General features: G+C 39.0%; 1 protein-coding gene across 3 annotated transcripts in view; it reads right to left on the reverse strand.

The window, feature by feature from the left end:
* Nucleotides 1-13,562, reverse strand: part of PDE10A (phosphodiesterase 10A) — a 271,962-nt gene that overhangs the window by 48,042 nt on the left and 210,358 nt on the right. For all 3 annotated transcript variants that reach the window (XM_075924593.2, XM_075924594.2, XM_025179481.3), the window contains 3 exons: nucleotides 11,223-11,273; nucleotides 9,343-9,401; nucleotides 3,858-3,909 (listed from right to left, as the gene is read on the reverse strand). In XM_075924593.2, the coding sequence (XP_075780708.2) occupies nucleotides 3,858-3,909; nucleotides 9,343-9,401; nucleotides 11,223-11,273 (162 nt within the window). The remainder of the gene's footprint in view (nucleotides 1-3,857; nucleotides 3,910-9,342; nucleotides 9,402-11,222; nucleotides 11,274-13,562) is intronic.

A 13,562-nucleotide genomic window follows, 5' to 3' on the forward strand; every position in this document is an offset into this window, starting at 1 on the left:
ACACCTGGGAGAGAGCAATATATACAGAGACAAAAGGAGGCTTTTACAGTATTTTTCAACTGTATTGTTTAGCATATAAATTGAACCTCTCTAATCTGGCACTCTCTGGTCCAGCAACATCCGTGGTCTGGCATGATTTTAGTTAGCTGGATGTCCATTTATCTTGGGTGTGGCCAAGTTTCCTATGGTCCCATAAAGTTTGTTACAGCCACCAGTCCTGGCTCTCAGTTTTCTGTGCTGTTATTTAGCTCTAATTTACTCCTAAATGTCTTTTTTAAGAGCCCAAATAAGCATGGAAGTGTTGGTAGTGCTGTTAGAAAATATCAACCTCCTGTGGTTAGGCAAATTCTCTGGTTTGATACTGGTCAGGTCCCAAGAGTGCCGGGCTAGAGAGGTTCAATCTGTAATAGTCATTTTGTTATGAATTCACAGGATTTAATGTTACTATAAATATTACATAAATTATAATCTGACTTCTGAAAATATAGCTCACAAAAGCCTATGTACCCTTCTCCTTAAACTATTAATATAAAAGTTTGCAAGCTTCTTCAGAATACACATAAGCATGTGAGATCCATTAATAACAATCCCAACCAAGTTATTAAAAGGATGTAAAATGTAACATTAAAATTGGACTTTGGGAAAAAATTCCAAAATTGAATGATCTTAATCATGCTGGACAAAACACATCTCATTCTTTTTTTTCCCTCATTTGCTTTGCCATTGTGAGGCATACCCTTAGATATGTTCATTTACCAAATACAAATGACCCAAAACTTAATCTTAGATTGTAAGAGCCCTACACCTGCATGCATGAATTTTGTTAAATATCCTTTGTGTGTGAGCGCATGTATGTTAGATATACACTCAAGAATGCTAGGATTCTGAGGTTAGCATAAGTTTCTAAAGAAGCAAAAGTAGCATTTTTGTTGCAGATAATAGATATAAATATACTGTGTCAGATTCTCATCTGTTTCAACGTGTACAGGACTCAGCCTGGGCTGCAAAGAATCTCTGTGGCTCCCTAATTCTGTGTCAACTGCTTGTAGCACATAAGGTTCTGACTACCAGCCAGACACTGCTGGAGCATAGCAGTCCTGTCATACTTTCTATAACCTACCTATTACGCTACGACCTGCAGCTACACCAGCTGAAGCTCCCCTTATGCTAGAAAAATCCACAGTTAGAGAGATCCAGTTATGTTCTGGCCCATTGGTGCCACCAAAGTGGTGCAAGCAGAGCAGATGGAAGGCTAGGAGTCATGCCCAAACCATTCCCATTATTCCTCTGTTTATTCAAACCAGAGGAACTAATTTAAACCATTTTGACAATCCCTGGGATTACATTAAGGGAGGTTTCCCTATGTACCTTCTGAAACAAGTGCTTTATAAAACATTCATATTTTAAAACAGATCATAAGGCATTGTGTTCCAGGATGTTCAACTCCTGAAAGATGATGTAATTTATCTTATGTCACAGCCTATTTTTGTCAGACTTGTTGGCTTCAAATGCTACTCTCTGTGGAGCAGATGCCTAACATGTTTGACAAAGCCTTTCTACACTAGATCACTAGCTCAAATTCAATCCATCTTAACAAACTTTTTAGAAAATTAGTTTGTAGCAAAAAACAAAAACAAAGACAACCCACACCTGGGAGAGAGCAATATATACAGAGACAAAAGAAGGCTTTTATAATATTTTTCAACTGTATTGTTTAGCATACAAATTGAACCTCTCTAATCTGGCACTCTCTGGTCCGGCAACATCCGTAGAAATGATATCATCACAAAAGGTAATCTTGTAAGTAGAGTAATAGGGAGGCCAGGGGAACAACTATCATCTCACCACTTATGGCAGAGCCTCCAGAATAGTACTTCAACACATTAATGAAGCAGTACGTATGGGGAGACTTGCAGTCTTTCTCTCCATGCTGCACCAATTCTGTGTCCACAATGCATAGTCAACCTGTGAAACTCCTTGACAGAGGATGTTGTGAAGGCCAAGACTATCATAAGGTTCAAATAAGATCTAGGTAACTTCATGGAAGATAGGTCAATTAATGGCTATTAGCCAAAATGGGCACATATGGTGTCCCTAGTCTTTGTTTGTCAGGGCTTGGATTGAGCACAGGAGATGGATCACTTGATGATTACCAGTTCTGTTCATTTCCTCAGGGGAACCTGGCAATGGTTACTGTCAGAAGACAGGATATTGGGCTAATGGACTTTTGGTCTGACCTTGTATGGCCATTCTTATGTGCTCCCAAGCAGGTACTTTTTACTGCACTGAATTCACTAAGAAATAAAAATAAGAAAGAATCAAAGATATAAAGACAAACAAGCAGAGAAATACTGCTTCTTAGTGCAAGAATCATCAAAACCTTGCATTGTAATCTCCAGGGGGTGGACTGGGGCAAGGAGATGGATTCTTGCTGTTCTCTAACTCTAAGAGATCAGGTTGATATAATGGGTTTCCAGTAGAATTGCAGTGGATGTACAAACTAACAGATCTAGCCTTGTCTTTCTGCTAGAGCCAGAAGAATACAGTTGGCACAGACTTCAAAGGAAATTAAATGTGAAGCATCAATACAGGTTGTACAGAAGAATGCTGGGAGAGCAGGTGTTGTAAGGAAGATGAAAGAATAAGCATATTGCATTGTCATGTGTGTGTTCTACTGGTGACTGTTCACAAAGAAGAATAACATCATCTGTCATTAAGTGTAACACATTATCACAGTTCTTTTAAATGTTAAACAATGTGAAGCAATTTATGTAAATAACAGACAAAGCTGATGAAACAGAGGAATGTTTCTTGTGCACTGAAGAGAGCAATTCTTATCTGTGTAGTAACTAGACTTACACTGAAGACTGCAAAATATTTCTCATGAATACAAATTCAAAGTTCTAATCAAATTTGCTTCGACATGGTTTGCACTGTTGTGCTGCTTTACCATGATTATTTTAGCTAAAAAGTTAATTGATAAGATTGGGGCAAACATTGGGAATATTGTTGCTGTGATTTTTAAATCTGAATGCAAGCACTCATCAGAAAATTGACTCTTATATACACTCATTCAATCAGGGACAAGAACCACATTACTCAACATGTTTGTCCAAAACTAAACACCTCCACTCGCATTCAATTTATTTGCAGATATTGTTTCATGAATAATTCTGAATAATGAACACATTCAAGAAAATTGTGCTCAGTTTATGAACTCATAGTGAAATCCATTGACTAAATAATCTGTTAGTTATTACTATGCAACCAGCTTTAATTGCTGCCATAATGTTCTGTGACTGACTGTGCCACTCTGTAGTTGTGAAATTTAAATCGGTTTATGTCCTAATTGGGTGGTAACAACTCTCTTTTGTAGATATCACATCATTGGATAATCTATCTATGGGTAATGCTGGCCATTTCCACATGGCTTCACGCAGACAATGCTCTTCAATCTGAAGGGCTTTTTTGGTGAGTTTTTTGAGGAGTGTGTTGCAATATGTGGTGATTTGAAAGTAGAAAATCTATCAGATAAACAAGTTAAATTGTTAAGAAAAATTGGTGCCTTTCCTTATACAAATATACCACGTATCTAGCATATCTGAGATCAACATTTAGTTCACAGACTCCATAGCTCAGTACTTACGAAACTGTGAAGTTTTTGCAATAAATAAAACCAAGGGGACGACCCTTAACACTATTTCCTTATTGACCATTCTCAGAATTACTTCTCATATGAACTCATTAGAAACAGATTCTATGATTCAACGATTCTGCAATTTACTTCAATGAAAAAGAGACTAGGCAGACTAACAGACGTGATGTATGAATTTAAAGATGAAAGAAAGATAGCTTACCATTATATGTTCAAGTAGAGAATCTATTGCAACTATATTATCAAAATAGGTTCTGTAAAGAAGAGATACAAAATCAGTAAGTGATATTATTTAGATAGCGGCAGCAAAAGGATTTGGGCAGTTCCAGGACTAAATTCCTTTTAGATAAATGTACAACTCTGTTAAATCAAACACACACACACACACACACACACACACCCCGCCTACCACTTCAGGTCTGCCTTTAACAAAACACTTCAGCACACCCTGCAGTGCTTTGCTGTCGTCTTTCAGAGCAAATATTCTTTACACACACACTCGCTCTCTTGCCCTAAAATGCTTTAACATATGCATTATTTAATTGCTTACAAATATACTTCATTAAATTATGTATTTGCTTACTTACTAAACTACTTTTACTAATGGAGGTAAAAACCTTGAAAACATTTAAATCAATGTTCTTTATTAACCCAGATATAGCATAGTATGTCTGGAGAGAAAAACTGACCTTGTGGTTGCAAAACAAGAAGAAGAACTGATCTCTCACTCTTACTATGAAATGAGACTATCCAAGGACAGTCAAAAGTATTGAAAGATAACGGTCAAACTTATTAGTTAAAAAAGCCTAAATCTTCCACATACCCAGACTTCATAAATCTTGGATTACAACATTCCTAAAGACAGAAAAAGACATTATCCCATGGTCTTGAGCACACACACAGCTCCCTTTGTGTTGGGTCCAAGAGAAAGGAAATATGTAATAAATTAATTTTGAATTTCCAGTGAGTGAATGAAATGTGGGAGATGTGTATTCTGTACCCATTCTAAAACCTTAGAGAAAATATCCTGGGAGCACTGTCAACAATATGCTCAATAAACTGGAAACTCACTTGATATAAAATACAAAGTACAGACCATTTTTAAAGACAATTCTGTTATTTTTTTACTAATATAAGCCTTTCACCTGGAACCACTTGTCACTACATTAGTTCCTAATTTTGTAGGTGAAATATATTTGTCTGCAGACAGCTGGTTCAGATGGAATTCCAAGATTACTTTAGGAGACTACATTCTAAATTTAAGAAATCCTTGACCTCATGGAAGACCATACATAGATGATCAGCCTTAAGAGCATCCAGCTTACTGAATCTTCTGCCTGAAGTGATTGCCACCAGAAAATCCATCTTCATCAAGAGATGTGTGAATAAGGGTGAAACTATGGTTTAAATGCAGTCTTCATCAGAGCCGCTAAAATGAGATTGAAGCCCCATGATGTGGTAGGTCTCAGTATCAAAGAAAAGGCTAAGCTAAGCCCTTTCAATAACTTTCCTTGGGCAAAGACCAAATGGCTGCCCACTAGAAGGTGAAAACTGCTAATTAATAGAAACAGTCACCACTTGTCCATGCAAGGAGCTGAGAAGATAGTCCTAATGTCTTTCAAGAGAAAAGCTACTCTAAAATAGTAGGGATCTCAAAAGTTTCTGGAGATATTCAACAATACTGGCCTCAGGTAGAGAATCCTTTCCATTTTGTGGTATAGTGTTTTCTTGTGGAATCTTTCCTACTATTGCTAAGGATTGTATTGCCACTGAAGATGCCTTTTCTATGTCTGTCATTTATCTAAACGGCATGTTGTTAGATGAAAGGATACTGGATTGTAGTGTTTGATTCTGCCTTCATCTTAAGTAGGTAGGTCTGGGAAGAGATGACTATGGACACACAGGCATGAGGCCATCTGGAGAATGCTCAGAAACCAGAACTATCTAAGCCACTTGGGAGTAATCAGGATAATCAGCTCTGGTTCGATCTTCTAAGAACTAAGGGGACCCCATCCCACCCAGCCTACTACCTAGCCACTCCATAGAAATTCCTGGCATAATCAGGATTCAAAAAACCCAAGACTTTACATGTCAAGTGCCTCTATTGCTTTAGTGATAGAAATGTAGCCGTGTTAGTCTGGGGTAGCTGAAGCAAAATGCAGGACAATGTAGCACTTTAAAGACTAACAAGATGGTTTATTAGATGATGAGCTTTTTGATCTGAGGAAGTGGGTCTGGCCCACGAAAGCTCATCATCTAATAAATCATCTTGTTAGTCTTTAAAGTGCTACACTGTCCTGTCTATTGCTTTAGGGAAACTCATATCCCCGCTAAGTGCAATATCTGCTGGTCCTTTTCAAGTAGAATTTCTCAGGTGCTTACAAGGAGCATGGTACCTGTTTTGTGGTACTAAGGGGCAAGAGTATCCCAAAACCAGAGCTGATCAATAATGGTGGGAGCATTCTCAGTACCAGAGAGGTTACTGAACAGGCTTATCTGTGGTGATAAATCCAAAGTTATGTATGCCACCTATAAAATGATGATGAAAGACCTGCTGATGCTGCCTGTAGTTGTCAATGATGTTGAATGGATGAATAGTTTTACCTATCTGTGTAGTCTGTTGACAATAAGAGGTTCTGTATCCAAAGATGTCACTCACTGAATTGGTCTTACATCACTGGCACTTCAGCAGAGACCTCTGTTTGAGAAACACCATGTTTGTGTAGCAACTAAGATACAAGTGTTCAATGTGGTAACGATGGACAAGTCTATTATGTAGAGATAAAACATGGCCATTAGAAAAGGTGAGGAAAGGACATCATCTAAACAGTTTTCAGTGTCAAAAGTTAAAGTCATAACATTTATTGGTTTGATTCTGTTACAATGGAGATTCTACTTAAAAGATCACAGCAAGTTGCACTCTGGCTGGATGTAAGGAGCCTGAGTCATCCCATACTGGATCTTATCAAAGGAAGAAGAGCTACAAAGGACTATTCAAGATGGAAGCTCATTCTGTGTGCTACCACAACATAGCCATGTGAAGCTACTGTTGTTGCCCTAGATAATAATTGGAATCCACACTGCACTACTGGGTACTCATATCAAACTGTTAGTTCTTATTCAAGTAATGGTTCCTAGGTATATGTGGTCCATATGCCTGACACTGGAAGATTTTTGGCTACTGATCCACACCTATTCCCTTTGCCTCCTCATGTTCTGAAATAAAGGCATAAGGAACAGTGGTGTGGATTCGATCATTTCTACTGTTCCTTTCTACTTACTACTTGTGGTCTGAGATGGCATCTCTTTAACTGTCCACAACTTTAGCTAGCTGGTTTCTAAAATTTGTAGGTAGTTTGAAATAGCTTGTAATACCTATAACATAGATAGTTTTTATAGCTAGTTTTATACAGTTTTCATGCCCATGGGCTGGAACCAGTTCACCAGGGCTAGCTCCTGGTGGGTCACTTCCACTGTATTCACCTGCGCCTCTATAGATACAGGCCCATGCTGCTCCCATTAGCCATGGATCACTGTTTCCGGCCAATGTGAGCTGCGGGAAACGGTGTCCTGGTCCACACTGCTTCACACAACTCACATTGCCTGGAAATGGCGATCTGTGGCCAACAGGAGATGCAGCCACCTGTATCTGCAAAGGTGCAGGTGAATACAGTGGCAGCCACCTGCCAGGGGCTAACGCTAGCAAACTGCCACCGTCTTATTGCCCACCCCTGCTGTAGACCCAGAGCAGAGTAAAAATCAACTCCGATTTGAAATTTGTACCTGAAATAAGAATAGCTGTTTAGAGTAAGATTTTCATTTAACAAGTCTCTTAAAGGATTAGAACTAGCTAACTAAGCATTTTTTATTCATTTTACTTCAGTAACTTACTTTGAGCTGACTATTTTCATTTGCAACCACTTACATTCTACTTTTTGTACGTAATAAGAACACTTATTATTAGGTCCAATGTAAATAATTGTTACCTGATGGGTGTGGAGGGTGGAGGAGGAAGCAACCATTATGCATATCTCTCTTTCATTGATAATGTAAGCTAACCTTATGAGCTTTCTCTTTGTAAATTTTTTCAAAGAGCAAGACAGATTTATATAGAGTCTTGATCCCTTTTGCTGATTGGTTTCCTGGGTGCTGAGCCCACTAGCTGAGCCCTCATGGAGTTGAACTGTTCAGCATCTGTGCTACTCTGCAGGGGGAGACTAGATAATTTGGCCCAGCAGGACAGGGTGATAGGTATCCCCAAAGAGCAGGAAGGTGGGTGTCAGAAGCATGATCAGAACACCTAAGGGAACTTCTGTGATTGCAGCCTGTCACAGTTTTCACAATATAAAGCAATAAACAGCAGGCTCCACCAAGCATCTGCACTGGGATTGTGTTGTTCAACATATTCATAAATGATCACGAAAAAGGGGTAAAACAGAGAGGCGCAAAGTTTGCAGAAGAAACAAAATTACTCAAAGTCCGAATATGACTGTGAAGAGTTACAAAGGGATCTCACAAAACTACATGACTGGGCAACATAATGGGAGATGAAATTCAGCACTGATAAATGCAAAGCAATGCACAGTGCAAAATATAATCTCAACTATGCATACTAAATGATGGGGTCTAAATTAGCTGTTATTGCTCATTAAAGAGATCTTGGAGTCATTGTGGAACAATCTCTGAAAATCATCTGTCCAAATAGCAGTGGTGGCAACCAAAAAAGCTAACAGACTATTAGGAACCATTAGGAAAGTGAAAGATAGCGAGACAGAAAATATCCTAATGCCATTTTATAAACTGCTTGTACACCCACATCTCAAACACTGCATGCAGTTCTGGTTATTCCATCTCAAAAAGAATATATTAGAATCGGAAAAGATACAGAAAAAGGCAACACAAATGATTAGGGATATGGAACAGATTCCATAGGAGGAAAGATTAAAAAAAACTATACATATTTCTACAATACAGTAGAAATGTGGTGAAGAACTGAAATTTGAACAGAAATTATCAGAAAACACGCTAAATATAGTAAGAGACCCTGAATCAAAATACAAATATCACGTAAATAATGAATACCTTGGCCTTTATAAGACTTGTACAAGAAAAAAATCTCAAGCAGCATTTAAAAATTCCAAAACGAAGGAGCAAATGCAGGTAGAAGAAACCCATAACCAAACAGGGAAAATGGATGGGAAGCACAAACATACAAATTTCTAAGAAAAATATGAACTGGTATCTTTCACTTATGAAAAAAGGAGCCTGTCACAGAATCAATCATTGTCTGGCTATACTGAAAGGAGGAGACGTGGCATGGGTTTAATAAGGCCGCACCTTTATTATTAGAAGTCTGGGACTATCTGGCAGATAAAAGTGCACTAAAACCGGGAAGGGCTTCTTCCTGTCTCCCTGCTCACTGTCCTGCTTCCACTTTGGGCCAAATTGAGCTGTGCATCAGAGCTAGGTCTCCCCTGCTACATAGCCTGCTCAGTGCAAAACAGAGGGTTAAGGCACTGAGCTACCCCTTTTCAATCCCTCATTCCCAGGGGATGAGTCAGCGATCATGACGACCTTTCTGCAGCAGTTTTTCATTCTTCCTGTCCCAGAAACCATAAAGCACAGTTCACTTTGCCCTGCTGGGTGGTCATTCAGCTCTTGCAGATCTTGTTGCAGATCATACTTACTTTGATACGTCAAGCAGAAAATCATTCAGTTCAGTCTGTTTGGCAAGACCCCTGCACACCTGAGAGAAACACATTATACATTGTTGCTATTCCAGGAGAGCACTGGACTCATAATGAAACAGCAGGACAAACATTTTAAGTGTCTAATCTGTATATAGACAAAGTGTACACAACTACATATCAACACTATAAAACATACTAAAGAACTAATACAGGTTAGCATGTCACGCTTCAAATTTAAGTATCTTTCTTCAGAGCTGGGGAAACATTAACATGAATGAGCAATACATTTCACCATCTTTGCTAAAAAATATTGCCTATTGTTCAGGGCTGTAAAATTCAAAAGTGCCACTGATTCTTAGGTGAAATGAACTTTACTTATTGTACTTCCATATCAAATTCTACAATCTTGCTCAGAATGCTAAAAGGGTTTGTTTTCTGTGTATCCATACACTGTTCCTTCATGACTTCTCTCAGCTTGCCTAAGTTGCCCATAAAGGCACCCAATGAGTGAAATGAAGCAGAATTGCTAAAGACTCCTTTTCCCCATGCTTTTTCTTTGGGGATAGTAATAGGATTACAGAGACCAAGTACAATTATCAGTGCAGGGAAAAGAAAATCTTGCTGTATGAAATGGAAACTTTGAACCCCATTGCTACTTCATCATATTTCTTATTAAAATTCTTTGAATTTTACATCAATATACTCCTGGAATGTTCATGGAAGTTTGCAGAAAGAATACAGAAAATGGGCTTTTACTGGTATGCGCCTTTTATACCATAAAATGCCATTCAAATATGACATTTTACCCATGCGCCAAGTGGGCGTGAATAACTACACAAAATGTGAGAAATTAGACCCACAGTTTCTACTTACGAACTTACACAGTAGGTATAATAGTTTTACTTGATGGTTTCTTAAAAGTGCAATGAAACAAATGACAATTAGGTTAAGGGATGATTTGATCAGTCTTTGGAGAACAAAAATTTGATAATGGGTTCTTGAGTCTAGGAGACAATGGTATTACATGTAAGCCAATGGTTGAAGTTGAAGACAGACAAATTCAGACTGGAATAAAGTATGCATTTTTAACAGCGGGGACAATTAGATATTGGAACAACTTACCAATGGTCCTGATAGAATCTGCATGACTGCCAACTTTTAAATCAAGATTCAATATTTTTCTAAATCAGGGGTGGGGTACCTTTTTTGGATTGGGGGCCACTGACCCACAGAAAAATCAGTCTAGAACTACACACAAAAACCCCTCACTGATGTGACACTCAACTGAGAAAGAGAAAGACATTCCCAACATTCCCTTTGCTCATCAGAGCCTAGTAGATTTTGTGTGCTCCCACCCCGGGGGGGAGGAAGGGGGTTTGAGGAGGGGCTGACCAGCAGGTGGACTGGAGTGCCAGCACAGGCTCCCCAATGCAGGGGGGGACCTGAGCAACGGGGGCCAGATTTAAGCAAGCCTCGGGCCGGATGCAGTCTCTGGGCTTGAGGTTCACCACCCCTATTTTAAACTATAGACTCAGATTTTTAAAGAAAATTAGGCATTGTTGCACCAAGTCTTGCAAAGCCTAATTGATTTAGGAGCCTACATCTCACTTTCAAAATGGATTTAGGCATTTAAGGCAATAGGCAATGGGATTTAGATTCGTACATGCTTAAATCCCTTTTGAATATAAGTTTTAACATTTCTAAATCAGGTGTAACACTGCTGAGTGCAACCATGCTTTACACCTTTAAAATCTGGGCCTTGCTCCAGTTCAAACAGGAATTAATTCAGTGTTTCCCTCTGGGCTCTTTTATGCCAGCATTCAGATTAGATAATCACAATGATCCTGACAAGCCTACAGTAACGAATTCAGACTCACCTGTACTTGATGTATTGCTACCGAGGCCCATGCAAGATTCGCTGTTGCAACCTGTAACAAAATGGAAGGAACTGTAACTCTGAGAAAAGTCTACTAAATGTCACACCAGTTCTATCATACTATTTTTTGATGCAGCTGTTAAATGTCTTTGAATATTTGAACACTTCACCTGCAGATATTTTTTAGATCATAGACAGGATCGATATTTTGCAGGGGAGGGAGGACAGAAATGTATTTATGAAAGGTGTAACATGACTATCAGTATTTCACTGTCCTAAAGGATTCACCTATCAACAAATGCAAGATGGGATCAGCCCTTCAAGAACTCAGGTGGCCTACATCTACACTGCAGGCTTTTTGCTCAATAACAGGTGTTCTTGCGCAAAATCTTGCAGAGTGTCTACACTGCACGCACATTCTTGCTCAAGTAAATTTACAGTGAAGTGTCCGAAAACAGGGCTTCTTGCACAAGAGTTATTCTTCTCCCCACAAGGAATAAGCCCGCTTGCGCAAGAACTATTCCACAAGAAGACAGTGTGGACAGGCAACAGGGACTTCTTGCGCAAGAAAACCCTACGGCTAAAATAGCCATCAGAGCTTTCTTGCGCAAGGGAGTGTCCACACTGACATGGGCGCTCTTGCGCAAAAGCAATTCTCTTGCGCAAAAGCACATGGCAGTGTGGAAGCGCTCGTGCGAGACCTTTTGAACAAGAACTCTTGCGCAAGAAGCCTGCAGTGTAGACGTAGCTGAGGCGTTTCAAAACATACATTTCATACATTATTAAAATGTTTCTGCCACACAATGAAAGATCCCATGACAATGAAACAATCTTAGTGAGGACCAATCCAGTCAACCCCTAATACTTCTAAAGGAAAAAACACTACTTATAGACAGGCACTGCTTTATTCACCCCCATTTGTGTTGCAGAAGAATCAGACATGTTCACTAAAACAAGACTATTTTTTAAAGTATGTCAGTTTCTAGACAACATTTCAAACAAATGTGATGTAATTTGTAGTTATATGAGATGTGCTACCAGGCATAATCTCCTATCCATAAAACACATACGTTTTATTGGGAACAAACAGAATTGTAAAAAATCTACTGCTATGTATTCTATTAATATGCATTTTTTCTATAACTGCTTAGATTTTTCTTAACTGCTTAACTGTAACAACACTTTTTGTGAGATAAAATTAGAGGCTACGTCTACAATGGCCCCTTTTTCGGAAGGGGCATGCTAATTTTGAAAGTCAGAATAGGGAAATCCGCGGGGGATTTAAATATCTCCCGCGGGATTTAAATAAACATGGCCGCCGCTTTTTTTCCGGCTTGGGGAAAAGCCGGAAAAAAGCGTCTAGACTGGCCCGATCCTCCGGAATAAAGCCCTATTCCGGAGGATCTCTTATTCCTACTTCAAAGTACTACTTCAAAGTAGGAATAAGAGATCCTCCGGAATAGGGCTTTATTCTGGAGGATCGGGCCAGTCTAGACGCTTTTTTCCGGCTTTTCCCCAAGCCGGAAAAAAAGCGGCGGCCATGTTTATTTAAATCCCGCGGGGGATATTTAAATCCCCCGCGGATTTCCCTATTCCCACTTTCAAAATTAGCATGCCCCTCCGAAACAGGGGCCAGTGTAGACGTAGCCAGAATGTTTAAAAGGACACAAAGCTCTGGGCTACATTAAGGAGTTATTTCAATATAACAAGTGAAGTGTCCACGACTACCAAGCCCATTATTTTGAAATAAGGGGCTGGTTATTTCAAAATAGTAACTCCTGCTTTCGAGGAATAACCTGTATTTCAAAATAGCGGTAGTATGGACCCTCCACTACTGCTATTCTGAAATAGTTACTCTCCAGATTCATTCAAAGTAATTACTCCCCAGTGCTTCCTGAGGCTCTAAGTCAAGGTAGCATGTCCACCGTAAGGGAGCCTGCCTCAGTCTAATTTCAAGTACTCCCTGGAGGGTGGACACGTTATTTTGAAATTGTTATTTGGGGAGTTATTTATTTTAAAATAATTTCCTAGTGTAGTCATGCCCAAAGATATATTAAAATGTTTTACTCCTAATCTAAGAATTTTATATAGCATTATTTAGTTATTAAACAAAAAGCTAATGAATTATTGGAAATGCGGCAATGAGCGTAAAGTAGATCCCAAATGTAGCGAGTGTCCAATCTATACCCAGCTTTGTACACACCAAAATATGTGTAAGACCCTACAGGAGTATGGTTTTATTAATGGCTGAAATTATTCTATAGAAGAGCCTGTACAGTAATGGTAATTCCATAGCTTTATTGCTTCATCACAAAGAGAAGGGGATCTTATCAACCATTGT

Source organism: Pelodiscus sinensis, chromosome 3, assembly GCF_052426305.1.
Source record: "Pelodiscus sinensis isolate ZL-2025 chromosome 3, ASM5242630v1, whole genome shotgun sequence".
Taxonomy (NCBI): Eukaryota; Metazoa; Chordata; order Testudines; family Trionychidae; genus Pelodiscus; species Pelodiscus sinensis.